Consider the following 12,784-nt stretch of genomic DNA (forward strand, 5'->3'; position numbering starts at 1 on the left):
GGCGCGGACGTTTCCCGTCACGGCGAGGGCGCGCTGCAGTGACGTCACGGTGGCGTCCTACCGAGCGGGAAAGTCGAAGAGGAGGGCCGGCGACGCCTTCTCCGCGGGTGAGTGGGACAGCGGTCGTCGTCTCTCGAGGCCTCGCGACCTTACGGCCTGGTTTCTCGGTCCCAACAGAGCCTGGCCTTTCCCTCCGTGCCCTCAACCTCAGCTTCCTCAGCTGTCTAGTCGCGGGATAATACCTCCAGGTACCTTCCTGCGTCGTTAAAAAGACGAAGTGAGGAGAGACTTGACCCCCCATCCCCGCCCCTCGCCCCTCCCCGGAGGACCTAGTCCAGGCTGCCCTCGGGGTTTTGAGACTGCTGGACGGGTTAGCACGTGTTAAGAGCGTGTCCCCTGAAGTCCAGAGGCCATGACTTGCCTTAGTTTTTCCTTCTGTAAAATGGTTGATAATGCTTATAAATAGTAAATGAGGCAAAGGATAAAGAAAATGCTTAGCATGACGCTTGGTAAGTAGTAAATGGTAAATATTGTTGGAAGCCACTATTATGGGTGGTAGTTAAGAGGCAGATAGATCCTGGAGCCGGATTGCTAAATTGGAATCCCAGCTCTGCCACTGAATGTGAGAATAATGGCGTGTGTGTGTGTGCGGGCTCACATGTGCGCCCGTGCGCTCAGTGGGTCAGTCATGCCCCACTCTTTGCAACTGCATGGACTGTGGCCCGCCGGGCTCCTCTGTTCATGGAATTTTCCAGGCAGAAATACTGGAGTGGGTTGCCATTTCCTACTGCAGGGAACTTCCTGACCCAGGGATCGAACTCAGCTGTCTTGAGAGTAATGGTTCCGTTCCGTTACCGTCGCTCAGTCGTGTCCGACTCTTTGCGACCTCGCGGACTGTAGCCTACCAGGCTTCTCCGTCCATGGGATTCTCCAGGCAAGAATACTGGAGTGGGTTACCGTTTCCTTCTCCAGGGGATCTTCCCGACCCAGGGATCGAACCTGGGTCTCCCGCATTGAAGGCAGACGCTTTAACCTCTGAGCCACCAGGGGAGAGTAATGGTACCTACCTCAAAAAGTTTTGTGAGAAATAAACGAAGTATTAGATATAAAAGACTTAGTAGTTTTTGTTAGATATTAGTATTTACCCTCCTGCCAGCCATTTTCATTTAGCGAATATTCTCAGAATTTTTTTTTTAGTGCTAGGTATAATGGCAACCCACTCAAGTATTCTTGCCTGGAGAATCCCATGGACAGAGGAGCCTGGTGGGCTACAGTCCATGGGGTCGCAAAGAGTCGGACACGACTGAGCGACTACACTACACTACCATCCTGGGCCCTAGGGATACCTGAGATCAATAACACTGGATTCCTGCTCTCAAGGAACCCCTCAGTCTAGTGTGTCCTAGGGTTTTTTACATATACTTTGGAGCAGGAAAGCTGGAAGAGTAATCTCCTTTGGGGATAGGAGTCCAGTTTTCAAGAAAGAAGACATTTGATTGAGACTTTAAGGAGAAAGAGTAATTTCCAGGCAGATAACAGCATTTCAGTTGGAGCAGGAATCGTTTTTGGTTCACAAATGTAACCCGAACACCTAGCCCAGTCCTCAACATTGGAGTTTTGTATTAATGATTAAAGGAGTAGTAAATTGGGGCTAAATGGTGAAGGATCTTCAGTGTCAGAGAACTATGGGTTTTATTCTTCAGCAAGAGAAAAGTGATCTGGCTAAAGAAACAACTAGGTAGACAAGTTGTGAAAGTAAGCAAATATTAACCAGAAAGAGGAGTTGACATTTTCTCAAGATCTGGCTTTAGATAGCATTTTGTAAAGTCTTTGGTTTTGGATAGAGCGTTAATTGTTATCTTTGAGCTAATATTTTTAACTTCTCAGAATTTATCTAGCTTCTACAGAGTAACTTATGTTCTCTGATTTGTTCTGCAAAGTAATTTAACTGAAGAAGACTTTGGTCAGAATGATTTCCAAAAGGAGACTATCAGTGTCAGAGGATAAAGAGAGGCTGACAGAAGATGCCTCTGGTAAGTGTCTAATCATTGGCTGCTTTATTTTTTGTAGCAAATGTGTGAGGCACTAAAAGGGATATAAATTTCCTCCTTTCAAGTGTTGGAGTCATCAATGCTTAATAGATAGGACACACGGAATAAAGTGTCAGGAGATTTGAAATTTCTACCTCTAATTGCATGTATGAATTTGGGCATGCCTGTAGTCTGTGAGTTTCAGTCTCCACATAAGAGGAATCTACATACATAAGAACTTATCTATCATAAGTCCTTTAGGTGCTGGGACACAAAGATAACTACATAGTCTGTGCTTGGTCGTCAGTCGTGTCCGACTTTTTGCAACCCCATGGACTGCAACCCACCAGGCTCCTCTGTCCTTGGGGATTCTCCAGGCAAGAATACTGGAATGAGTTGTCATGCCCTCCTTCAGGGGATCTTCCCAACTCGGGGATTGAACCCAGGTCTCCCGCATTGCGGGCGAATTCTTTACCAATGAGCCACCAGGGAAGCCCAAAACATCCTATTGTGTTAGTCGCTCAGTTGTGTCCGACTCATCGGGACCCTCATGGACTCCAGCCCACCAGGCTCCTCTGTCCATGGAGTTCTCCAGGCAAGAATACTGGAGTGGGTAGCCATTCCTTCTCCAGGGGATCTTCCTGACCCAGTGATTGAACCTGGGTCTCCTGTGTTGCAGGCAGCTTCTTTACCATCTGAGTCACCGGGGAAGCCCCTAACCCTTTAAAAATCTTGTGGTCATCTTTCCTCCCTTAAAAAAACTTTATGATCTCAATAAATGCTGTGATGGTATTATAGAAAGGAATAGCATCATATCAAAGCAGACACAGCAGAGGCAAAAAAAGGGGACAGACTCTGTCTATAATGAGAATGCAATTGACAGAAGTCCTAAGTATTCCTGTGAGAAGTGGTTGATAGTCTTTTGTTTATTGTACTCATCTACTCTACTAAGGCAATTCTAACTTTGCTTCATTAAGGGAGAAGAGTAGATAATCATACTGAACCTTGGGTACCTTTTTGTTTATGTTTGCTTATTTTTTTTAATTACTTCTCATGGATTGAAAGTCTTGGGATGAAATCAGTCTGAACTTTGTACTCAAAGATATGACGTAGGAGAATCTGTCACATTCTTTCTACCTCTGCATCCTGATCATTGGTTCTCAAGCTTAGGTGCGAGTAAGGATTATTTCCTGCAGAATACAAATTATTAAAAATTTAGTTTCCCAGGCTCCAGCCTTGAGATTTTGATTCTGTACGTCTGGGATGTGACCTAAGAATATGCTTCCAATAAGCTTCTTAATGATTCTATTGCAGTGGTTTGTAGAGTACATGAGAGACCCTGGCTGCTTTAAAATTTGGGTGGAAAACATTTCTATGGTTGTTCTTGTTAGAGGTGGCATGTTTTGAATTCTTCAAAAGAAAACTTGATAGGTGAGAATAATTCTGTTTGTTAATTGTTTTGTTTGTCTGCAAGCCATTATTGCTGACCCTTGTTAGAGATAAAATTTCACTGCAGCATCACTTCCAATATAGTCTCTCAGGAATCCATCAACTATCCTAGGGTTATTGTTGTAGGGCTTACATTTTAAGCTTTGCTCTACTCTTTGTTGCATTCTTGAATTTTTTTTCTATTTTCAGAAGCCAGGAAGCAGCCACTTTCCAAAAAGACAAAGAAATCTCATGTTCACAATGAAGTTGAAGAAAATGACAATGTCTTTGTAAAGTTTCTCAAGGCATCAGGAATTACTCTTAAAATAGGAGAGAGTCAGAACCAACTAGGTAATATTTTAATGAAAATCTTTTCTCTGGGTATAGTGAAAGGGCTTAGAGCTGAATAATGGATTTTCTAGAGAGGCAGTGGAGATTAGAAATGGGAGCACCATCTGTCTGGAGACAAGGATGAAACTGAAGTTACATTTTAGTTAATGCATGTTAAATAAAGTATGTCTAATTCTTTTCTTTTTTTTTAAGAAAGAATGTTACATATAGTATTACTTTGTTTTCTTGTGAAAAAATAAATACCCAGAGAGTATTTATCTGGGTCAGAATTAATTTCAGAGGAAAATTTCTAAATAAAGCGATATAAGGCCCTACTTTGGGAGCATAGATTATTCCATTCAGCTAAGGGTATGGCATCTTTTTTTTTTAATACTTAGCTGCTAAGTCGCTTCAGTCATGTCCGACTCTGTGCGACCCTATAGACGGCAGCCCACCAGGCTCCCCCATCCCTGGGATTCTTCAGGCAAGAACACTGGAGTGGGTTGCCATTTCCTTCTCCAATGTGTAAAAGTGAAAAGTGAAAGTGATGTCACTCAGTTGTGTCCAACTCGTCGCGGCCCCATAGACCGAAGCCCACCAGGCTCCTCCATCCATGGGATTTTCTAGGCAAGAGTACTGGAGTAACTTGCCATTGCCTTCTCCGACTTAGTAGCTATCCTTTACTAATGCTAATTCTGTTTTGCTGTGGTTTTATTAGGTTGGGAATACCTTTATTGGTTTCATCAGACAGGAACCTAGGTTTCAGAAAAGGGAGACTATAGTCAGAAGTGTTCAAGACACTGGAGACCAACTAGTCTTCTTTTCTCATAGCTGTGGATCAAATCGTTTTCCAAAAGAAACTCTTTCAGACTCTGAGGAAACATCCTTCTTATCCCACAGTATGTATTTTCTCCTGAGTACTTTTTTTTTTTGTCAGCAGTACTCTTCAATTGGGAATTTAAAGTCACTGGCATAAAGTTGAATGTGCTAGAATGATTTTAGCTGAACCACAGGAAATGTTAAACTAAAATTTTTACTCTTGTTTTTTTGAATGTTTACCAAGATAATAGAAGAGTTCGTTAGTGGCCTGGAGTCTTACATTGAGGACCAGGACAGGTTCAGGAACTGCCTTTTGTCTTGTGAACATCTGCAGGATGAGGAAACCAGGTGTGGAGATGAGTCATCGAGTCTTGCTGAAATATTAAACTAGTTGGATTGGGGGGTGTGGGGAGGTTGGATAGAATGCGTGTTTTTTTGGATTTTTGCTTTTGATTTATAGCTGTCTTTTTCTCAGTTTGAGCCTAACCTTTAAATTATTAAGTTCAGGATACTAAGAATCCAGAATGTTTTCTAGAATATATCTCACCTCTGTTAGTAACAATTTCAACTCTTTATCTCTCTGTGACTTAAGAGCTGTCTTCTCATGTGCTGTATTTCTTCTCTAACAGGACAATTTCTCCTAGAAAATTACATATTTAACCAATTTTATGGACAAAGAATAATGAAAACAGTAACACAAAACAGAAAACAAATTTCTCTCTCTCTTTTTTTTTTAACAGCACGGGCACATCTTACTGTAAGAGCCTCATTAAATTGCTTCTGGGGATTGACATATTACAGGTGAGGCTGTGCCACTTTTTGTGTGAACATCTCATGAATGTGATTTGTGGTGTATGCCCAAGTATAAATGGCTGGAGCAAAGGGTAGAGCAGGGTTAATAGGAGCCTTTGAGTTTGTAGCAGTTTCCCGAAGACCTGATGCTGAGATGAATCTGGAGAGCAATATCTGTGGTTTGGACTGAGCTGATTAGCCTATTATATCCTGAAGTCTGGTTTGTCTGGTCAGCCTCTGCTTCCTGTTTTGTAAAGCTTCATGCTATTTGCTCTGTATACCACGTATGTCTCTGCTATATTCACATCTGCATCATCTCCCATTTAGCTTTGTATTTGCTTATTAACTAGATTTTGCCATTTTCCTCTTCTCTATTTAGTAGACAATCTCTCCCACTGTTAATCTTAGCATTCTGTTTTCCTTTTCATTGGAAATCTTGAATATCATTTAGTTTACTTAAATCTATAAGAGCTGTCTTGTTCCCCTGAAGAGAAATCTTCCTTCTTGGAAACTATTTGATAGTCTGTTAAAATTTGCATGTCATGGGTTAACAGTTGTCATTATAATTAATCATACTATTGATTATCTGATTATTTTAGTATTGATAGTCATTTTGCAATTTTTCAGAGGGTGGATTATTGACAAATTTTTGTATTCCAACAGGTTCTGTTCAAAATATAGGCAGCACTCATGTGGACATTCTTAAAAATGAGGATTTCAATTCTAGCAGGTTTTTGCCTCCAAGAATCTTGATGGAGAGAATTACCACTAATTGTACATTTATTTTGTACGTTTCGAGACCATCTCCTAACTCCCTATGTCTTCTTTTTTAGCCTGCCATTATCAGAGTCTTATTTGAAAAGTTGCCAGAATTTCTTTTTGAAAAGTAAGTGAAGTTATATATCCTGGTGTACTTATGTTTCTCTGAAAAGATTGCTCTGAAACATCATTGGTACCTCTGAAGCTCATATTTATCATGACTCCAGATTTTTAAGTGACTACTCAAGTTTAACTGGGGTGACTTTCTTTGAAATTTTCGTAGCATGTCTTATGTATTCCTAGAAGAATGCATGATAAACTGGTGTTAGTGATTGTTTCCAAGGAGGGGAGCCAGTTGGCTGGAGTCAGATATTGTCTGAATACTATTCTTTACCTTTTTAGTTTTATACTGTATGTGTGCTGCCACTTTTTAGAAATGTACTTTAATGGTTAAGATTCCAGGCTTTCACTATCAGGGGCCCAGGTTTGATCCCTGGATGGGGAATTAATATCCTGTAAGCCATGTGACATGGCCAAAAAAGAAAAATACAGTTTGTTTGTTTATTTAAAAAAATAAGTTAGGAAAAAAGAGCAGCCTAATAGAAAAGTAGATAAAGATCATGAATCGATAATTCACAGAGAAGAAATATAAGAGCATTAAATGTTCTTTTAATGCTTAAATTCATTAATAATCAAAGACAACAATTTCAAATAATATGTTTTTTTTTACTCGAAAGGATCTCCCTTGTTGAGTGTAATGAACAAGCCAGTTCATATATCACTGGTAAACATATATAAAGCAGTGTAATCACTCTGAAGATCAGGAGGTTGTGTGTATCAAAAGCTTTATTTTCAGCTATACCTCTTAATTTATCCTGAATTAGCTAATAGCTCTGAATGAAAACAGTAATGACTATTATTGCTGTTTAAAATAAAAATTGTAAACAGATTTTCAAGTATAAGGGATTGGTTAAGTAAATTAGTATAGGGATATCATGTGGATATTAAAAATTGTAAAAAGGATTATGTAATACCATCTAATTAAAAAAATTCAGGTTGCAAGTCATATTTACAGTTCACTCAATATTTTGTTAACAAAAAATCATGTATATACATTTACATAGACATATGTATGTCAGTGATGGACATCTCTGGATGAGAGGATTCGGGTCATTTTTATTTTCTCCTTTTTAAAATGTGCTTTTTCATTGTCTGATAGTAGTAATAGTAAACTTGAAGGTTTATCTTTAAAAATTCATGTTTTGCCTGAATGGATTGCACTAGATGATTTGTGTCCTGGCTATTCTTTTTTACTAGTTAAACTTGACTATTATAAACAAAGATTGAGAGTGTTGTCAAGAAGAGGTAATCCAAAACTTAGACATAGGAGGCTGGGAAGAAGGCAAAGACTATCATCTTAGGGGAAATAGTACTGAGCCAACTTTTTTTCATCCGTATATGGATGGTTTTTGATACTTTCACAGATATAATCTCATCTGACCTTCTAGGTTTCTATACCAGTAAAAAACATTCTGCTGTTTCAGACATCTAGGTAATTAGTTTTTACCTTATAAAAATAATTTCTCTTACCCAATTATTAATAATGTTTATTTTAAAAATTGTTTATGTATTTTAAGAGATACTCTCCAGATCTTTCTTCCCCTCTCATCCCTCAGATGTAGTCACTAACAGTTCAGTGCATCTTCTTCCAGACATCTTTCTCAACATATATGCATATGTCTTATTTTTCTTTATATCACCTGTGTGTCTATTGCAGCGTGCTGCTGCTGCTAAGTCACTTCAGTCGTATCCGACTCTGTGTGACCCCATAGACGGAAGCCCACCGGGCTCCCCCATCCCTGGGATTCTCCAGGCAAGAACACTGGAGTGGGTTGCCATTTCCTTCTCCAATGTGTGAAAGTGAAAAGTGAAAGTGAAGTCGCTCAGTCGTGTCCGACCCTTAGCGACCCCACGGACTGCAGCCCACCAGGCTCCTCCATCCATGGGATTTTCCAGGCAAGAGTACTGGAGTGGCTTGCCATTGCCTTCTCCGATTGCAGCGTGCAACCCGTGGTTAATGTTTAGTGAATGTTAATTGAATGGCTAAGATGTTATATGCCATATTAATGTTTGCTGCTGTGTAGGTCAGACAGGCTACGTTCCTGATTTCTCATCCACCCTAACATTTCAGAGTGAACAGTGATGGAATCAGCATGCCTCGACTCATCATCAGTCAGCTGAAGTGGCTAGACCGAGTTGTGGATAGTAAGGTAGGCTTGGGGATTTATTTGGTCTCTTTTCTTTAGAGAGTGTGTTTTCTACACTTAACACCAAGCCTTTGGAATTTGCAGGGGTTTTTGCCTTTCTGGACAAGAAATTCATATTTTTCTATCCATTAGCTTTTTGAGCTTTTGTAGTTTGAAAATCCGGAGAAGGCAATGGCAAGCCACTCCAGTACTCTTGCCTAGAAAATCCCATGGATGGAGGAGCCTGGTAGGCTGCAGTCCATGGGGTCACTCAGTCGGACACGACTGAGCGACCTCACTTTCACTTTTCACTTTCACACATTGGAGAAGGAAATGGCAACCCACTCCAGTGTTCTTGCCTGGAGAATCCCAGGGACGGGACAGCCTGGTGGGCTGCTGTCTATGGGGTCGCACAGTGTCAGACACGACTGAAGTGACTTAGCAGCAGCAGCAGTAGTTTCAAAATCATGTTTGTTTCATCCTTTAAATGTCTTCAAAAAAAAGAAATTTATCTCACTTTGATGGAAGTAAAGAGTCTTGTCTGACTCTTTGCAACCCCATAGATAGTCCATGGAATTCTCCAGGCCAGAATACTGAAGTGGGTAGCCTTTCCTTTCTCCAAGGGATCTTCCCAATCCAGAGATCGAACCCAGGTCTCTTTCTTTGCAGGCAGATTCTTTACCAGCTGAGCCACTAGAGAAGCCCATAACTATGATGACTGGATGTGATTTATTAAATTAATTATTTGGAAGGAATTCACAAATTTCTTAAAATACAGAGATTATTATGTTTTATTTCTCAAAAAAAATGAGATCTGAAACCATCCTACTTCACTGTAGATGTGTTGATTTCATTACATATTGAGGAAAATTTCTTCGGGAGTTTTGTTATCAAGTACCTTGGTAAAGATGAATCTATTTGGAGCCTTGTGCTTATTCTTCAGAGTTCTTGAAATCATTCTACTAAGTTTTGTCACATTCAAAGGCTAAATCTTTATTTGGAAGAACATGAGTTTTGGAGTCTCATCTGGGCTGGAATTTTGGGTCTGGCACTTATTAATTGTGTATCCTTGAGCAACAGATCCCTACCTTTTAAAAAAGGAAATAGAGGTATAAATATTAAGTGAAATAAAGATATTAGATAATATGCCATCCAGCCTACTTTTTTTTTTCAATATAGATACCATCTCATTTGTGAAAAATCTCTAGGTGATTTACTTCTGATTTTAGATTTTGAGCTTGGGTGTATGTGTAGTTGTCATATTGTACACAAAATAATTCCAACTCTACATTTTGTGAATAGGAAGTCTTTCTTTATTCTGGATACTGTATTACAATTCTTATAATAGTGTCCTCCACTGCAGGATCTTACCACCAAGATCATGCAGCTGATCAGTGTTGCTCCGCTGTACCTACAACATGACTTTGTCATCAGCCTGCCTGAGATCCTAGGGGATTCCCAGCATGCTGATGTGGGGAAAGAGCTCAGGTGGGTAAGCACCTTGTTGCCATCTTGAGCACGACTTCACTCTGGGAGCCTGTTGCCGCAGTATAAAAAGAGTAATAATATTGTTTCTTTCGGTATCAAAGAGAATGATATTTGTCTTACTGGGATATTGAATGTGACTTGTTTTTCTAATAATGAATATATATTTAAGTAGATCTATGTATCTGTTGTGAATATGAAGTCTGGCTTAGGATTAGATATATAAATTGATCTGTGGAGACGTAAACTTTCCTTTGTTTATTAGCATTTTTTTTGTTTTGTCAGCATTTCCTCTACCCACGGGTGTCCTCAGTCATGACTGCACATCCAGATGGTTTGTGGAACCTTTTAAACATCCACGTTCTTTGGTCCCTAAATGATTCATTCTAATGTACATTGTTGTGTTCAATCCATTGCAGAGCCTTATTGCTTTCTAACATTTATGTGAAAAATTCTAATTGATAGAGCAGCAGTGAAGAAGGGATAATGCAACTGTGTATTTATCCTAGAAGTAATTAAAAACTTCAATTTGTTCAGTTCAGTTCAGTTCAGTCGCTCAGTCGTGTCTGACTCTCCGCGACCCCATGAATCACAGCACGCCAGGCCTCCCTGTCCATCACCAACTCCCGGAGTACACTCAAACTCATGTCCACAGAGTCGGTGATGCCATCCAGCCATCTCATTCTCCGTCGTCCCCTTCTCCTCCCGCCCCCAACCTTTCCCAGCATCAGAGTCTTTTCCAGTGAGTCAACTCGTTGCATGAGGTGGCCAAAATATTGCAGTTTCAGCTTTAGCATCAGTCGCTCCAATGAACATCCAGGATTGATCTCCTTTAGAATGGACTGGTTGGATCTCCTTGCAGTATAAGGGACTCTCAAGAGTCTTCTCCAACACCACAGTTCAAAAGCATCGATTCTTCGGCGATCAGCCTTCTTCACAGTCCAACTCTCACATCCATACATGACCACGGGAAAAACCATTGCCTTGACTAGACGGACCTTGGTTGGCAAAGTAATGTCTCTGCTTTTTAATATACTATCAAGGTTGGTCATAACTTTCCTTCCAAGGAGCAAGCGTCTTTTAATTTCATGGCTGCAATCAGCATCTGCAGTGATTTTGGAGCCCAAAAAAACAAAGTCTGACACTGTTTCCACTGTTTTTCCATCTATTTCCCATGAAGTGATGGGACCAGATGCCATGATCTTTGTTTTCTGAATGTTGAGCTTCAAGCCAACCTTTTCACTCTCCTCTTTCACTTTCATCAAGAGGCTTTTGAGTTCCTCTTCACTTTCTGCCATAAGGGTGGTGTCATCTGCATATCTGAGGTTATTGATATTTCTCCCAGCCATCTTGTAATACCTCCTTATTTCTTGCCTTTGTACTTTTGGGCAGACTGCTCCTTCTGTGTGTAGCTATATCCCTCACTTTGCCTGCCTGTCCTTTTGTGTAACTTTCCCTTAGAATCCATTGCTGTCCTTCTCTACTCTGTGCTGCTGTAGCACCCTGCACATATAGGTATTATATTTATCTCACTTCATTCTAATTGTGGCTTTTCTTTTTCCTTTTCTGAGGAAGGATATGTACCAAACTCAACAGTGGTTTCCTCTGAGTCGTGGGGATGATGAGATAGGGTTTCTTGTTGTTGTTTGAATTTTTCAAAATGTGCATGTATTATTTTTACTCGAGAATTTTTTTTTTCTTTTAATTCATCTGTATTTGTTACAACTTTTTGAAGCAGAATGTGACTTGAACACTACTTTTCCATTCACAAAACTTGCTCCAAGTTACTTTTCCAGCGGCTTTATAACATGCCTGGGCAGACTTATAATTTTGCTACTCTAATGAAACATACTACAAACAGAATTTAATGGGAGCTAAGTATATCCTCTCTTCCCATACCTTGGATGATTTTCCCAAGTCATTACTTGCTCAGTTCTGTTAAAAGTTGCATAATTTCTTTTCCACTGTTCACAGCGACCTTCTAACAGAGAATACTCTGCTCACTGTCCCGATCCTGGATGTCCTTTCTAGCCTCCAGCTTGAGTCAAAGCTCCTGACTAAGGTACGGAGGACTCTGCTCTCCAGAAACAGAAGTAGTCTTCTCGCCTCCCAGAACCAATATTAATCATTCATTGCCCTGGACCAACTGTATATAATGAAAATTTCATTTTGAAACAGTGCTGAATGACACCTACTCTTCTTTTTTTTTTTTAATGATTTTTATTTGCTATACCGTGATAGATGAACTGTTTTTAAGCAGTTTAAGTTTCAGTGGAAATTTTCTGTGTTGCCTGCATAGTTACAAACTACTCTCATAGGAATAACAAATTTTTATGCCTTTCTGTGGCCAGTGGAAAATTCAGGCTCCAAAGTGTAAGATAATAACTGTTTCATATTTATCACCTGTCTGTATTTGAAGAAGTCATAGCATTAACAATTGAGAGCTTGTAATTTGGAAAAAAGTAAAATGTGTTTTTCTTCTGAAATTGCAAGTGAGAAGCTGAGCGAGAGAAATAATTTTCCTAATTTTACCTAATGAATCATTACTCGATTGAGATATTAACATGGAAATATGTAAGATTTTTGTGTTTTTCTGTATTTAGGTCCGCCAGTTAGTGATGGGTAAGCTGTCATCTGTCAGTTTGGACGACCTTCCTGTGATCATCAAATTCATTCTTCATTCCATAACCCCCACAGATGCACTTGAGGTACTTTGCTGTTTCCCCACAAACACTGGGGTGTTAGATCCTGGACAGTACAGAGAATAGCTGTGGTGCTCTTGTGAAACTCAGCAGTGAAAAGAGGCCTAACCTAGAGGAAGATATATCAAGATAAATTGTTTAAAAGGTTCTGATTGCTTTTCTCTGTCCTGAAACTAATTGATAATGCTAATTA

General features: G+C 39.9%; 1 protein-coding gene across 3 annotated transcripts in view; it reads left to right on the forward strand.

The window, feature by feature from the left end:
* Nucleotides 1–2: 2 nt before the first annotated feature.
* The window catches only part of FANCD2 (FA complementation group D2), a 53,400-nt gene continuing 40,618 nt past the window's right edge, over nucleotides 3–12,784 (forward strand). For 2 of the 3 annotated variants that reach the window (XM_055414430.2, XM_088831959.1), the window contains exons 1-11: nucleotides 3–248; nucleotides 1,941–2,033; nucleotides 3,669–3,809; nucleotides 4,620–4,687; nucleotides 4,852–4,955; nucleotides 5,348–5,408; nucleotides 6,233–6,285; nucleotides 8,350–8,428; nucleotides 9,768–9,892; nucleotides 11,864–11,951; nucleotides 12,493–12,597. In XM_055414430.2, coding sequence (XP_055270405.1) covers nucleotides 1,970–2,033; nucleotides 3,669–3,809; nucleotides 4,620–4,687; nucleotides 4,852–4,955; nucleotides 5,348–5,408; nucleotides 6,233–6,285; nucleotides 8,350–8,428; nucleotides 9,768–9,892; nucleotides 11,864–11,951; nucleotides 12,493–12,597 — 888 coding nt within the window. In that variant the 5' untranslated portion in view covers nucleotides 3–248; nucleotides 1,941–1,969. The remainder of the gene's footprint in view (nucleotides 249–1,940; nucleotides 2,034–3,668; nucleotides 3,810–4,619; nucleotides 4,688–4,851; nucleotides 4,956–5,347; nucleotides 5,409–6,232; nucleotides 6,286–8,349; nucleotides 8,429–9,767; nucleotides 9,893–11,863; nucleotides 11,952–12,492; nucleotides 12,598–12,784) is intronic. The other variant, XM_055414431.2, reaches the window with a different exon arrangement.

The sequence above is a fragment of the Moschus berezovskii genome, chromosome 24 (assembly GCF_049115385.1).
Source record: "Moschus berezovskii isolate FMDL1 chromosome 24, NW_MosBer_1.0, whole genome shotgun sequence".
Lineage (NCBI taxonomy): Eukaryota > Metazoa > Chordata > Mammalia > Artiodactyla > Moschidae > Moschus > Moschus berezovskii.